Source organism: Oncorhynchus mykiss, chromosome 25 (assembly GCF_013265735.2).
Source record: "Oncorhynchus mykiss isolate Arlee chromosome 25, USDA_OmykA_1.1, whole genome shotgun sequence".
Taxonomy (NCBI): domain Eukaryota; kingdom Metazoa; phylum Chordata; class Actinopteri; order Salmoniformes; family Salmonidae; genus Oncorhynchus; species Oncorhynchus mykiss.
In genome coordinates this window covers 16,608,499-16,624,800 of record NC_048589.1, presented here as the reverse complement: position 1 = coordinate 16,624,800, position 16,302 = coordinate 16,608,499, and the positions used below count along the sequence as shown (strand labels likewise).

General features: G+C 43.1%; 1 protein-coding gene across 1 annotated transcript in view; it reads right to left on the bottom strand.

Moving 5' to 3' along the window:
* Window positions 1–1,115: 1,115 nt before the first annotated feature.
* maco1 (macoilin 1) overlaps window positions 1,116–16,302 on the bottom strand; it is a 31,118-nt gene continuing 15,931 nt past the window's right edge. The window contains exons 2-11 of the mRNA XM_021584645.2: window positions 14,034–14,175; window positions 13,545–13,671; window positions 10,759–10,882; window positions 9,695–9,873; window positions 7,551–8,088; window positions 5,425–5,583; window positions 4,051–4,233; window positions 3,829–3,949; window positions 3,496–3,670; window positions 1,116–3,349 (exon numbers count right to left, since the gene is read on the bottom strand). Of these exons, the coding sequence (XP_021440320.1) occupies window positions 3,147–3,349; window positions 3,496–3,670; window positions 3,829–3,949; window positions 4,051–4,233; window positions 5,425–5,583; window positions 7,551–8,088; window positions 9,695–9,873; window positions 10,759–10,882; window positions 13,545–13,671; window positions 14,034–14,175 (1,951 nt within the window). The 3' untranslated portion in view covers window positions 1,116–3,146. The remainder of the gene's footprint in view (window positions 3,350–3,495; window positions 3,671–3,828; window positions 3,950–4,050; window positions 4,234–5,424; window positions 5,584–7,550; window positions 8,089–9,694; window positions 9,874–10,758; window positions 10,883–13,544; window positions 13,672–14,033; window positions 14,176–16,302) is intronic.

Below are 16,302 nucleotides of genomic sequence, written 5' to 3'. Positions count from 1 at the left end.
AGTCAGGTTTGTAAGCCTCCGTGCTTGCACACGGTTTTTCAGTTCTGCCCACACATTTTTTATAGGATTAAGGTCAGGACTTTGTGATGGACACTCCAATACCTTGACTCTGTTGTCCTTAAACCATTTTGCCACAACTTTGGAAGTATGCTTGGGGTCATTGTCCATTTGGAAGACCCATTTGCGACCAAGCTTTAACTTCCTGACTGATGACTTGAGATGTTGCTTCAATATATCCACATAATTTTCCAGCCTCATGATTCCATCTATTTTGTGAAGTGCACCAGTCCCTCCTGCAGCAAAGCACCCCCACAACATGATGCTGCCACCCCCGTTGGTTGGGATGGTGTTCTTCGGCTTACAAGCCTCCCCCTTTTTCCTCCAAACATAACGATGGTCATTATGGCCAAACAGTTATTTTTGTTTCATCAGACATTTCTCCAAAATGTAAAATTTTTGTCCCCATGTGCAGTTGCAAACCGTAGACTGGCTTTTTTATGGCAGTTTTGGAGCAGTGGCTTCTTCCTTGCTGAGCGACCTCTCAGGTTGTGTCGATATAGGACTCGTTTTACTGTGAATATATATACACTTTAGTACCGGTTTCCTCCAGCATCTTCACAAGGTCCTTTGCTGTGGTCTTGGGATTGATTTGCACTTTTTGCACCAAAATACATTCATCTCTAGGAGACAGAACGCGTCTCCTTCTTGAGCGGTATGACGGCTGTGTGGTCCCATGGTGTTTATACTGTCTATACTATATTGTTTGTACAGATGAACGTGCTACCATCAGGAATTTGGAAATTGCTCCCAAGGATGAACCAGACTTGTGGAGGTCTACATTTTGAGGTCTTGGCTGATTTCTTTTGATTTTCCCATGATGTCAAGCAAAGAGGCACTGAGTTTGAAGGTAGGCCTTGAAATACATCCACAGGTACACCTCCAATTGGCTCCAATGATGTCAATTAGCCTATCAGAAGCTTCTAAAGCCATGATATCATTCAAGAAATTTGTGGAGTGGTTGAAAAATTTGTTTAATGACACCAACCTAAGTGTATGTAAACTTCCGACTTCAACTGTATGTCATAAAGGACAAGGAAAGAAACTCCAGACTGAGAAAATTTGCAAGAAAATAATTTATTCCTTGTTAACCTCAGAGCGCAGCCAAGGTCAGACCCGGGGAGAAACAGAGCAGTGACTGCGGGTGGGCATAGAAAACAAAAATGTTTTATACTTTCAACATCAGTTGAGCCAATGACATACGTAGCACTGAGCAAAACATTTTCCATATACAGTTGGTCATAACCACACACACAAAATCACCATTTCAGATGACTGCAAAACCACATCAGACTCAAGCTATTCCTCCCTGCAGGATATAACAATACCAAAAAGAGGAGTAAGGAAACAACTGTAGACGGTTCTTAACACCCATGGCCCAGGCAGTTGCCAATACTGTAACATTCACAAAAATAAAGTCCCTTACTTTCAACTACGTAAACAGTCTACTACAAACAGGTGAGCATTTTCCCACCTGCTTGACATACTGACTTGTCTGAAGTAAGAGGACGTTTGTCAAACACGTCAGCCAATGTATTTGCAGTACATTCCTGGATAGCACATATTACTAGAAAACAAGCAATCCATTCTTGGCACATGGGCTGAAGTTGAGTATTCAGCAATAAAAGGAGTCCAATGAAGAATTTTCTATGCAAAATTCAGTGGAAATAAATTATGTCTCTTGTTTGGCATTTCCAGAGTCTTGTTTATTGTACACATTGCACAAAATCCATCAGTTTTCCCTGTCAAACAGGTTTTTTTCAACAGTGCAAATGAAGTCAAATCAATAAAAAACATACGTAGGGACAATAGTTCAACCAACAGAACGAGAGTTTACAGCAGAGAGATGTGTTATAGTTGGATGCAGGGGAGAGGCCATGCTGGGAGCCTGGGACCTATTTGCAGTAGACTTCGTAGTGGCTAACATTACCATATCAACACACTGTAAAGGAGTAACATGACCATGCTAGAACAGACAAAATGGCCATATCGTCAGAACTGTTGAGCAAGTAGATGGGCTATCTGTTCTGAACCTAAGGTTAGGGTCCAGGTTAGGGGTAAAATTGTCTTTGTGGTTGGAAAGCCCTGCAATTCAGTCCTTTCTGGCATAGCCAGATATTGACTCCCACCACTGAGGCCTTGTCTCAAGGCACTGTGATCATGACAATTTGTGAGAGACTATTCTGGGTTTAAAGAGGCATATTATACATGAACTTCGCAATACTGTCTTTGCTTAACTCTTTTCGACAGGATCGTGGAAATTAGGGGGCTTTGAGGGAAATAAATGTAATTTTGCAGTTGATACTCAACATTTAGGGGTTGTTGTAGATCGTTTACTTTGACATCTCGTTATTGAAACAAATAACATCTTGGTACAGCTCTGTTCTCATCTAAAAGTGATTTTCCTAACTTTTTGTGAAACAAGTGAAAAAGGTGAGACCACACAATCCACTTTCTAACATAAAAAAAAAAACAATACCACAAAACCCAAGAACAGCCAATGGAAGTTTCAATTTGGTCTCTGATATTCACAACTGAAAAATAATAATTGACAAAACAGGGCTAGAGTCCATGCCAATGTTGCGCTACAGTCCTCTGGGCATACTGATGGTACCTTCTTACCTTAAAAATGAACTGATATCTGTGCTCAGCGATCAGAATTTATTACATAGAAATAAGGGTGAGCACTCCTGCTACCAGAGATCCACATCCCAGCTCTAAAATAAATGAAATCGACACCAAAATTACCCAATCCCAAGGCCAGAGACCAAGTAACTGGTAGCAGGTGGAGTAGATGGGGGGGGGGGGGGGGGGGGGTTGAAACGCCCTAGATAAGATCCACGCCCAGTTCTGAGGTTTCACTAGACATTTACAAGCAGAAACACAACTGGGAATTCCTAGTCGACATGAGATGTCCCATAGACCTTTTTTTGTTTTAACTACAACAAATACAGTCACAATACAACATCCTTCAGACCCCCCCCCCCCCCCCCCCCCCCCCCCCCAAAAAAAAAGTTCTCAGCCGCAGACATGACAAGCAGATCTGGAGGTGGGCTTGAAAAAAAAAAAAAAGAGGATGGAAGGAGCGTTCACTTTTTGAGTGGCTGGTAGACAGAGGCGTTGGGGTCCAGGCCGGAAGGACTGGTGTCCATGAACTTGGAGGAGTAGTGGGGGGCCACAGGAGTCATGTTACTGCTGTCAGCTGTGTAGGAGATGCTGGGCATGACAGCCATCACCTCAGCTATCTTCTGCTTCAGGTCCTTGATCTCCTGGTCCTTCTGCAGGATCTGACCTAGGAGACAGACACACCCAGCAAGAAACTTTCAGATTAGACATTCATAATGTCATGCAATCTATTCTACATCAATCACATTCAGTAGGAGATAGGTGGGACTGAGGCAGTATTGCAAAGGTGCTGGACCCAGGCTGAACACGGACCTTGTGCGATCTCCAGCTGTCTCTTAGCGTCACCCAGTGCTGAGAACAGGTCCAGTTTGATGCGGGTCTCTGCAGACAGGCTGTTCTCCAGGTGCTGGGTCTTATCCTGCATGGCCGACAGCGCTGACATCAGCACTTCCGTGTCCTTCTCATTCTCTTTATACTTGTGGAGCTCCTGAGAGAGAACATCAGTACAAGTGGCATTGTCTGTGTGACAGTGTACAGCAGGTGTGCATGAGTTAACATTTTGCGTTACTTTAACCAAAACTGTTGTTGACGTCAAAAGGCCGCCAACAAAACATACCTGAGTCTTAACTGAACAGTGATCCTCACCTGTACTTTCATCTCCAGCTCTCTGATCTGGTCTTCTTTGAGCTTGATATCCATGGTCAGCTTCTTGCACTCAGTCTCCAGTTCCGTGATCCGCCTCCTCAGCGTATCTGTGCACTCCCCCCTGTGGAGCAGACAGAGGGATCACACCTATACTAACAGCAGGGAATAGCTTGAAACTGGCTAACAACAACTGATAGCAGATTATTTATGGGGAACTATTACCTGGATGCTGCTGCTAGTGCGACGGCTCTAGCTGTGGTGGCCTCTTCCAGCTTTTTGCGTTTCTTCTCGTCTGAAAGCTGTTTCTCTGCATTGGTGCGGGCCTCCTGCTCAACCTTCAGCCTCTTCTCCAGTTGGCCCACAGCCTGTTTGTCCTTCTGCTTGGCCTGGACAGCATTATGGAGCCTGCACACACACAGCAGCCACAGACCATGTGAGCTAGTGGGACTCCATCCCACCCCAGGGTGTGTGTGTGTATGTGTGTCTATGTGAGAACAATAGTACTAAAAGCTAGCCATGTTCATGAGCGTAAGTAACCACTGAGCCTATGCATTGTGGAGTATGGTCAGTTAGATGACAGGTTGGCTGGTCAGTTGGGTAACCAAGCCAACAGTCCAACCATTTCGCAGTACTTCAGTAATCCTTAGACTAACATAATCCAACAGAGCCTTGTGCTCCAGTCTCTACCAACAGACAGAATGAATGAGTGAGTGAATCAGGCTCTGATGAGATTGAATAGGAATCAGCTGGTCATTAGGGGTAGGCTGTCACCTCCCCTTCAATTGCGTCACATGATTAACTGGCCATAACAACTGGAGTTTGTGTCTGTAAGTACATGATAACTGCCCTATTAGGGTGGTCCTCACTTACGAAGATGTATCACATTAGTGGATACTTCACACTGCTCTCAGGGCAGGTCTGCCGGTTTTGACGAGCAGAAGTTACTTTTTGTAGCAGCTTAGGAGGTTAGGATAATGAAGGTTAGGAAAAGGGTTAGCTAAAATTATAGAATTGTCCCCGACGCAACTCGAAAATATCTAGCTACAACCAAGCAAGCCCTGACAACAGTCTTGGTTTCCACTAATGCGATTCTGCACCTAGGACACACAGGAATCCCATTTGGTCAATAATGACTTAATTGGACAATTAAAGCAGCCAGATGCCTAAGTGCTCCCTCTGCCTCAGTCTGGACTGCTGTGATTTGAAGCCTGCCAGACTCAAGCTTTCACATGCATGCACTGAGACGAGCAGTAGACTGGATCCTCATCCATAACCTTCACTACTATTTATGATTTAACAAAATCCATCCTGTCAGTCCTCCCCCACTCCTGAATGTCTTAGCACAGAGTTATCACTACATTTCAAACTAGCTCTTCCTGACCCTGGACAAATTCATTTCGACGAGGGCATTCCAAGCTAAACCCAGTGTTTTTAGCCTCTTGAGCTTACATGAAAAAAGCTGTATGATAACCCTTATGACCTTCGGTCCCAGCTAGTTTTTCCTGACTACGTGACCCGACAATGAAAAGCTCCTGGTCCTAGTCCCAGCAGGTGATCAGATCCAGTCATGTATGACCTTTGACCTGTGCCACTCACTTGTTCTGCAGCAGCTCGTTCTCTTGTCGCAGCTGGCCCAGCTCAGAGCGTATGGAGCGCTCAGCGCTGCTCAGGGAGCCGATCTGACTGCGCAAGTCCTGCTCCACCTGTCTGCTGGCCTGCAGGTCCGCCTTCAGCTTCTTCACATCCTGCTCCAGCCTGCAGGGTTTGTTTGAAGGGGGAAGGAAATAAATGGAGAAAGAAGGGATGATGAGGAAGAGAAGCGGAGGGGAAAGGGAGGAGAGGAGTTAGTCAATTTTATGGAGAAACACAGAAAATAAGATGTACTTCTTTAGTGCATATGAGATGGAAATGTCTCTTCTGCTTTCCCCTCCCAACCCCTCTGACACACACACACACACACACACACACACACACACACACACAAGCTCAGTGACTTTCAACGTGGAACAGTCATAGGATGCAACCTTTCTCTCACCTCGACGCTACTGCCACCCGGGACATGATGTTTCTGCATAGTGCATATAGTAGCTTTGTATCATCCACAGTTCCTTTATTTCTCCAGTCTTTGGTAAAAAGGTTTACCTTGGTTTCATCTGCTGTTTCAGTAGGGCAATCTTTGTACTTCTTAGCTAATTTCTAACCTGTCTTATGTTCTGCTGCTGCTGAATGGTTTGCATTTGGCTGTAGCCTGTTATTCTGCTGTCAAAGCCTCCTGCTGATGGTAGATTGTGCCTGTTGGCCATTTCACTGACAGATGTTTTAAGGTTTCGGTCAATTGTCAGTTGTTTTCCTTGGCCAATCAGATCGTTGCCGATTGATTGTCACTGGTGGTTTCTCTTTTTCAATATGTTCCAAATGGTTGTTTTAACTGTAACGGTTTTCTTTACTACGGTTCTTGCTTTAAGTTCTCACTTCAAAATTGCTTGCTTTTCTTTAACCTACAGTTCTTTGGTCGGTTTACTTTTTCCTTTGGAGTCAGAAGTTCTTTAAACAAAGGCTAAAAATACTAGAAATCCACAGATTTGTTATCATTATGTGTACAATCAATGCAAAAAGCAACATCTGACCAATAAGAAACGTGCTAGCCAAGTGTCTATTCAGTCATATTTGTATACAACAAAAACACAGTGTACCAATAATATACACCAGGGAATCCACTCGTCAGAGTGTGGCAAATGCAGGGTACATATGAATGTGTATTACCCTGAACACCATGACAACTTGCCACACCAAATTTGACTTTCTTCTCACATTCTATACCCAGCTGAATAACTACAGACACAAACAGGCTGACACAGCCATCTTAAACTCAAGGTTCTCCTTTTCAGCCAGCATCATTTTGTGGCAAACCATACAGTCCAAGTTTCTCACACCCCAGCCCACACAGTGGAAACAGCTCTACTTAACACCTATCTATCTGGAGCCTGGCTTAGTTTGAGGTGTCAGGGACTGGCTCCACACTCACATAATATCTGGTAAGAGGAAGCATCCCATGCAGCCATCATGCATCAGCAAGTTACTAATACTTTGAGAATATGAGAACTGACATCCAGGTGTGACATTCAACATGCTTTGTCTAGACGAACCAAACGAGTGTGCTCGCATACTCCCATAAAAAGTCCTTCACTTGAAAAACAAGAAAAACACCAATAGTACAATAGTATTTTTCAAGTGAAAACATTTGCATGAAAATGAATGAATTAGTCTCTCATTGAACACTTCATTGAAGAATCCCTACTGTTGACCAATCACCGACAAAGGGGCGTAGAATTTGGCTACCAACTTTAGATTGCCTTGATTAAAAAAATGGCATGTGCACGAATAACCGAAGAAACCCTTGCCGAAGACCAAAACGTCACAAAATGCATCATAATATATGCATGAACTGTTCCGGCTGGGAAGCACGTGGACGCCTTAATGAGTGAGTGTGTGTGTGTGTGAGTGGCCTCAAGCAAGCACAGCTGTTTGTGTTTGGATGATGTGTTCTCTCTACTGTACTAGTGCCGTAGACTTCTCTAATGGGTGCGTGTTAAACTCGCTTAACCAGGTAAGTGTGCTGTACATACTGTGCTGTGTATATAATATGCTCTTATCATAAGAGCACCTTCAGCCAGCTCAACCAGATGCATACAGTATATGCATCTGCATATAAGTGCTCTTACCGTACGAGCGCCTCAGGCTTGCTCAGCTGATTGTTGGGGATGCAGTTGTCTGTTGAGTCCCTGTGGGAGCCCGCTGCTGGACCCTTCCCCACTGCACACTTCTGCTTCTTCCCAGAGGAAGAGGAGGAAGGGGCGGACAAGGGGACGCTGCCGTTGGTGGAGCTGTGTCCGCGGGGCGAGGAGTTAATTGCGGTGTTGCCACTAGCGTTCTTGTAGTTTTTCGAGGAGGAGGATGAGGAGGAGGAGCAGGAGGAAGAGGAGTTCTCCTCCTTCAGCAGCAGGTTCTCTGTGCTGCCCACCAGTTCTGTGGTCAGTCTCTTGTTGTTCATATGGTTCTCCATGTACTCCATCTCCTGGAGTTTAGAGTCTACCGATGACGGCAGGATGCTATTGTGTTGCTTCTTGGCCTCGCGGCCCTCTTTCCCTTTTTCTCTGTACTCCAGCTCCGGTAGCGGTGCTGGCGTCTTTTTACCGACAAGTGCCCCATTCTGTGAGACTGGGGCGGAGTCCACCTCAGATATTCCTTTAGCTGCTGCAGCTGAATGGAGGGTGAAAGTCAGAAAGGAGAGAGATTAAATACAGTTGAAGTCAGAAGTTTACATACACCTTAGACAAATATATTTAAACTCAGTTTCACAAATCCTGACATTTAATCCTAGTAAAAATTCCCTGTCTTAGGTCAGTTTGGATCACCACTTTATTTTAAGAATGTGAAATGTCAGAATAATAGTAGAGAATGATATATTTCAAATTCCCAGTGGGTCAGAATTTTCATAAACTCAATTAGCATTTGGTAGCATTGCCTTTAAATTGTTTAACTTGGGTCAAACGTTTTGTGTAGCCTTCCACAAGCTTCCCACAATAAGTTGGCTGAATTTTGGCCCATTCCTCCTGACAGAGCTGGTGTAACTGAATCAGGTAGGCCTTTTTGCTCGCACACGCCTTTTCAGTTCTGCCTACACATTTTCTACAGGATTGAGGTCAGGGCTTTGTGATGGCCACTCCAAAACCTTGACTTTGTTGTTCTTAAGCCATTTTGCCACAACTTTGGAAGTATGCTTGGGGGTCATTGACCATTTGGAAGACCCATTTGCGACCAAGCTTTAACTTCCTGACTGATGTCTTGAGATGTTGCTTCAATATATCCACATAATTTTCCTCCCTCATGAAGCCATCTATTTTGTGAAGTGCACCAGTCCATCCTGCAGCAAAGCAACCCCACAACATGATGCTGCCACCCCCGTGCTTCACGGTTGGGATGGTGTTCTTCGGCTTGCAAGCCTCCCCCTTTTTCCTCCAAACATAACGATGGTCATTATGGAAAAACAGTTCTGTTTTTGTTTTATCAGACCAAAGGACATTTCTCCAAAAAGTACTATCTTTGTCCCCATGTGCAGTTGCTTTTTTTAATGGCGGTTTTGGAGCAGTGGCTTCTTCCTTGCTGAGCGGCCTTTCAGGTTATGTCGATATAGGACTCGTTTTACAGTGGATGTAGATACTTTTGTACCCGTTTCCTCAAGCATCTTCACAAGGTCCTTTGCTGTTGTTCTGGGATTGATTTGCACTTTTCACACCAAAGTATGTTCATCTCTAGGAGACAGAACGTGTCTCCTTCCTGAGCGGTATAACGGCTGTGTGGTCCCATAGAGTTTATACTTGCGTACTATTGTTTGTACAGATGAACCTGGTACCTTCAGGCGTTTGGAAATTGCTCCCAAGGATGAACCAGACTTGTGGAGGTCTACAATTTTTTTTCCTGAGGTCTTGGCTGATTTCTTTTGATTTTCCCATGGAGTGCCCATGAAATATATCCACAGGTACACCTCCAATTGACTCAAATTATGTCAGCCAGCCTATCAGAAGCTTTTAAAGCCATGACATAATTTTCTGGAATTTTGGGGAAAAATTACTTACTTAAAAGTAGATGTCCTAACTGACTTAACCAAAAACATAGTTTGTTAGCAAGACATTTGTGGAGGGGTTGAAAAACGAGTTTCAATGACTCCAACCTAAGTGTATGTAAACTTCCGACTTCACCTGTACATATTTATTAGGAATCGGACAATCACTTGGATCATCACTTGAACCACATCCTTTTCTAATGGTATCTGGAGCATCTGTTGCAAGGCATGCGTGCATCTCACCTTCCTCCGCTTCCCTCTCTTGTCTCTGTAGCATCTGTTGCTCTGGGGGCAGGGCCTGTTGCAGGAGCTGCATGTAGAACTCATTCTCCTTCTGCACCTCCTTCTGCTTTCTTAAGCGCATTTTATAGCTGACGTAGCTCTTGAAGCCAAAGCCCAGCGTCACCACTGGGTAGCCAATGCTACAGAGAGATCGATCGAGAACAAAGTTCAGACAACTCATCCTGCCTGATGTATCCAAGACAAACTGGTTCACAAGTTGAGACGGCGGCAGGGTAGCCTAGTGGTTAGAGCGGAAGGTTGCAAGTTCAAACCCCTGAGCTGACAAGGTACAAATCTGTCGTTCTGCCCCTGAACAGGCAGTCATTGAAAATAAGAATTTGTTCTTAACTGACTTGCCTAGTTAAATAAAGGTAAAATAAAAAATTTAAAAAAGCATAGGTACTATGAAAAAAAGCCTGGAGATGAACATCACTGCCGTATGTAAAGCTAGAGGAATTACATGCCTTAATATCCTGCATTACTACATAACAGCGCGTAATACATGCCATCTAAATCCACTTAGAGGTCTTTAAGAGTACTTAGATTATAAATGGTGTGTATGACCTTACAGATCTGGGTCAGAAATATTCCCTAAACCCCATCTTAGAAGATCATATTTTTCATAATTCTACACAATGAATGAAACCAGCATGTAATCGTGTTCTCTTTTTGAGCTTGGGGGATATCTAGCAGTCATTACTTGTACATTATGCCTAACAAGCAGAAATATTGTTTTCTGAAAGTCAATGGGGCAGAACAATCCCATCCCCTGCTTGGCCTGTGGGTCTAAGAAGGATTCTTCCTCACGGATAGCCTACACACAGACCTGCCTCCAGAGCTTGGACAAAAACTTGACTTAAAGGAAAATTCCACCAATCTGGCCCAGATTTCTATATTTTGAATGCTACATATCTTGAAATCTTAATTGCTGACATGCAAAACATGTTGGGACTATATCAACAATGGACTAATGAAACAAATACTAAAATATTTTTTGGGGGTGGAGATTTCCTTTAACAACTTACCAATGGGCAGCAAATGGGCGACACAAGTCGACATGGAAGTTCTTCAGGTCTTTGAATCTGATGGCTGCCTCGATGTACACAAATAGTATCCAAAGAGACACTGTGGGGAGACAGACCCCTCTTTCTGTGAAAGCAACAAAAAAAAAAAGAGGTGTGAGAACAGAAAATAGACTACTGGTCATGATAATCACACAACTACATGCGTCAAGATACAGTGCCTTCAGAATGTATTCACATCCCTTGACTTTTTCCATTTTTTGTTACGTTAAAGCCAGAATTGAACATGGATTAAATTCACAGGCCTACACACACACACAATACCACATGTCAAAGTGGAATAAGGTTTTATACATTTTTACAAATTAATAAAAAATGAAACGCTGAAATGTCTTGAGTCAATAAGTATTCAACCCCTTTGTTATGGGAAGCCTAAATAAGTTCAGGAGTAAAAAAAAACATAAGTTACATAGACTAACTGCAATAGTGTTTTTCGTGATTATTGAATGACTACCTCATCTCTGCTGCTCTGTACCCCACACATAAAGATAATTGTAAGGTCCCTCAGTCAGGCAGTGAATTCCAAACACAAAGACCAGGGAGGTTCTCCCAATGCCTAGCAAATTAGGGCACCTATTGGTGCAGACATTGAATATCCCTTTGAGCATGGTGAAGTTATTAACACTTTGGATGCTGTATCGATACACACGTTCACTATAAAGATACAGCTGTCCTTTCTAACTCAGTTGCCAGAGAGACGGGAAACCACTCAGGAATTTCAACATGAGGACAATGGTGACTTTAAAACAGTTAGAGTTTAATGGCTGTGATAGGAGAAAACTGAGGATGGATGAACAACATTGTAGTTACTCCACAATACTAACTAATTGACAAAGTGATTGTTAAGGACTGGGGAGGTTTTCAGGATAAAAAAAAACAAAACAATGAGCAAAGCACATTGAACACATGGTTCAGTCTGCTTTCCAACAGACACTGGGAGATGAATTCACCTTTCAGCAGGACAATAACCTAAAACACAAGGCCAAATCTACACTGAAGTTGCTTACCAAGAAGACTGTCAATGTTCCTGAATGGTTGAGTTACAGTTTTGACCTAAATCTGCTTGAAAATCTATTGCCATACCTGATAATGGTTGTCTATTAATGATTAATAACCAATTAGACAGAGCTTGAAGAATTTGGCAGATTTGGCAAATGTAGCACAATCCAGTTGTGGAAAGCACTTCGAGTCTTACCCAGAAAGACTCACAGCTGTATTTGCTGCCAAAGGTGATTCTAACATGGGGGTTGAATAATTATCTAATCAAGATACAGCTATTAGCATTTTATTTAGCATGCATTTTTTACAAAATGTCCACTTTGACAGAGTATTTTGTGTAGATCATTGACAAAAAAATGAAAATTACATCAATTTGAATCCCACTTTGTAACAACAAAATGTGGGAAAGGTCAAGGAGTGTGAATACTTTCTGAAAGCACGGTACATGGTCAAGATAACCACATGTCCACATGAAAAATATCCATGCAGGCCTACTTCCTCCAAACATGAAACAAGGTTTTACATTGTGGTCAGCAAAGCAGCCTCCCACAAGAACACAAACATCACAACAGCAACAGGGTAGATCAGCTTTTGAGTGACAAGTACAAAGTGAGACAGACACACACACAACCACAAAAGGACAGCTTTTCAGTGAGGCATACAAAAAAAACAAAGAGCTCTCCAGAGCTAACATGACTCAATGTGTGATTGTTGGCTGAGACAGCAAGCCAGCCCCCTTTACCATGTCTGATCCCTCACAGTACGTTCAAACAACCCACTGGCTTTATGGAAAAGTCTCGGGCCAACTATAATTACATCAGCAGCAGGACAAACAGAATCAGTGGATAGAGAATAGATAACCCCTGTCCATTGTTTCATGGGCAGAAATAACCACAGGCACATTCACCAACACAGGGTAGTGAATAATGAATGTGTATTAAAGATGCACTATGCAGAAATCGCTTCACCATTTCATGGCTGTAAAAATTCTAATAATTCACCAAATTTCAATTGATGTGACAAAAAGGTAAGTATAGTGTAGAGAATCATTGTACCACCTAAACCGCTGTGAAATATATTTTCAATAACCACAAATATTTTATTTTCAACTGTTTGAAGCTGGTGTACAAAACGGAAAGTAAATAAGACAAAAAAAACTCAACTTAAAAACGAGAAGTATTGAAACGGCACACAAAGAACAGATTTGCAGCTTCTTCAATGAGAATGACATGCATAACACACATTTCTATGTGAATTTGGTGGGTCGCCCAAAAAGTTACATGTTGCAGCTTTAATACTCCAATGACAAAATAATGTATTATTACTCATTTATGCTTTAAGATTAAAATGTCAAATATGGCATTAATCCTTCCTCCAAATGACCCTTCTATGGTTAACATTTTGTGGAAAACCCCAAATCATGGTATTTTTTCATTTTTGAAGAGTCACCCTCCTGTGAAACTCCTGTCACCAGTCCCATTTCTTTACAGCTAGGCTTAAATAGTGCAATACAGGGATCATATCACGAGGTTGGTGGCACCTTAATTGGGGAGGACGGGCTCGTGGTAATGGCTGGAGCGGAATGGTATCAAATATCAATCAAATCAAATGCCATTCCATTTAATCCGTTCCTCAGCAGCCTCCGCTGGATGATAACCACACACTAATTCACTGTAATCACTAAGCTATTTTCCTTGTTAAAAAGGCAGGTGAATAGGAAGAGAGCTTACCTGTATGCCACACGTACTGCACCCACACGTAGGTACTGGCAGCAAAGAACAGCCATTGTACAGGGATGAAGAGCAGGCATATGATGTCGGAGGTAAACGCCACACACACAAAGAACACTGAAAACGCCTGGAAGAATGGAGACACGAGTGGGGTTAGTAGGAGCTCTGCAAAAAGGCAGAAAAATACATTGCTCCAAACAACCAGAGAGATGTGGAGAATATGTGACCCACATCACAATTTTTCATTGTGTGATGATTAAATTGGCAATTAAATGCAACAACATATCTGCAAAAGACATCAAAGCCCAATCAATGACTTAGTAGTCACCTCTAGAGAATTGGAGGGGAATAACATTATGTAAATATTTTGAAAACATAGCCGCACTAGTGCAGGACTCAGATCTTGTTCTGCAGAGGCTCCATAGACCTACTCTCCTCGTCTATACCACAGATCGGTCAGGCCAACCCAGGACACAGCCAGAAACTCACCAGCCCCTGGTATCTGAAGGAGTCGTACACACTTCTGATGAACAGCCAGAAGGGCCACAGGTACTCAAACCTGAACTCGAGCACAAAGTCTGCCAGTAGCACCAGTGCCCACACCACCAGGAACTTCAGGTACAGGAAGGTACTGGAGAAGAAAGAAATGTATGAGTTTTAACATGTCCAATGCCACAACCAGCCACAGACTGTTCTCTATGCTACTGTCAGGCAACCGGTACCAGCGCATCAGGACTTGGACCAACAGGCTCAGAGACAGCATCCATCTCCAAGCAATTAAGACTTAGCTAATCAATAGCAACTCAGACTGTATGGACTATTTCCATTGACTACCTGCACTGGCTATATGCACTCAAAAAGTCCACACACACACACACTACTTAGTATTATGCATGCTGATGCCTAGTCACTTTACATCTGCCTACATGTACACATGCTACTATTACCACATATCCCTTCACATTGATATGATAATGCTAATCCTTGTATATACACAGTATAGCTTCATTCTTGTGTCTTTTATAGGCCTGACTCCATTTAGTCAACTGGTCGAGTGTTTGGTCGACCAAGAATTCTTTAGGTCGAGCAGTATCCCACCCCCACAAAAAAATTTGTCCATGGTGTACAAGACACCTGTCGGATTAAAGACGGTCTGAGTGGACTAATCCATTGTGGAGGCCGTGGGGTTGGCACAGTCCATCGCTCACTTAAAATTAGGGCAGATTTGGGCCAAATTAGAGTTGGCTCAAATGGAATTCTCAAATTCTAGCTGGATCAAGGGAAACCCGGGCCAACGCTGCCAGCTCAATTAGAATTTGGGGTGGTGACGCAGTTACTATGCAACCATCAAGCTGACCGTTGGTGGATTTTTTATGTATTTAACCTTTACTTAACCAGGTAGGCAAGTTGAGAACAAGTTCTCATTTACAATTGCGACCTGGCCAAGATAAATCAAAGCAGTTCGACACATACAACAACACAGAGTCACATGGAGTAAAACAAACATACAGTCAATAATACAGTAGAAAAATAAGTCTATATACAATGTGAGCTAGTGAGGTGAGATCAGGGAGGTCAAAGCAAAAAAAAGGCCATGGTGGTGAAGTAAATACAATATAGCAAGTAAAACATTGGAATGGTTGATTTGCAGTGGAAGAATGTGCAAAGTAGAGAGAAATAATGGGGTGCAAAGGAGCTAAATAAATAAATAAATAAATAAATAAATAAATAAATAAAATACAGTAGGGAAAGAGGTAGTTTTTTGGGCTAAATTGTAGATGGGCTATGTACAGGTGCAGTAATCTGTGAGCTGCTCTGACAGCTGGTGCTTAAAGCTAGTGGGGGGAGATAAGTGTTTCCAGTTTCAGAGATTTTTGTAGAACGTTCCAGTCATTGGCAGCAGAGAACTGGATGGAGAGGCGGCCAAAAGGAAGAATTGGTTTTGGGGTGACCAGTGAGATATACCTGCTGGAGCGCGTGCTACAGGTGGGTGCTGCTATGGTGACCAGCAAGTTGAGATAAGGGGGGGGACTTTACCTAGCAGGGTCTTGTAGATGACCTGGAGCCAGTGGGTTTGGCGACGAGTATGAAGCGAGGGCCAGCCAACGAGAGCGTACAGGTCGCTAACACAACGTTAGCTAGCTTGTCTGGGCTTGTTACTGTTAGCTAACAAATGGACAAGCAGTACTGCATTAGTCAGACATGACACAAATTACTACCATAGCTGGATCCTTCGTTCATTTTTGTACTACACAATACAAACTTTTATGAGAAGTCAGCCCTCGAATGCTAATTACCCACCTACCGTTAGCTAGCAAATCAGAGTTGAAACAAGCTAGCTAGCTAGCTAGCTAGCTAACGTGAGCCAGCAGAAATTTCAGCTGGCCAGTCCATATTGAAAGCTAGATCATATCAAAGTCTGGTTTGCTTGGTCAGCTCGCTAATAGCTAATGCCATGGTAAGCAAGGTAGGAATTAACCTAGCTAGCTAACCTGTTATGCTAGCAGTGATGCTACCCGTTTAGCTAGCTAACATCAGCAAGCTAAATACATGGCTCTGAGTCTGGCTGGCACTGGCAGGACTATGGGGCGAAATAAATTCAACATCTTGATAGCTAGCAACATTGGCGAGGCCAGCTGCAGTCACATATTGGCTACCTAGCATCATTTCTAATTTCAGGGGGAAGTGGAAATTCAATTTGAGCTAGCCCACCAAGGCCAGCCCAACCTGGGTTGACTTCAAAGTGCCAATGGAAACG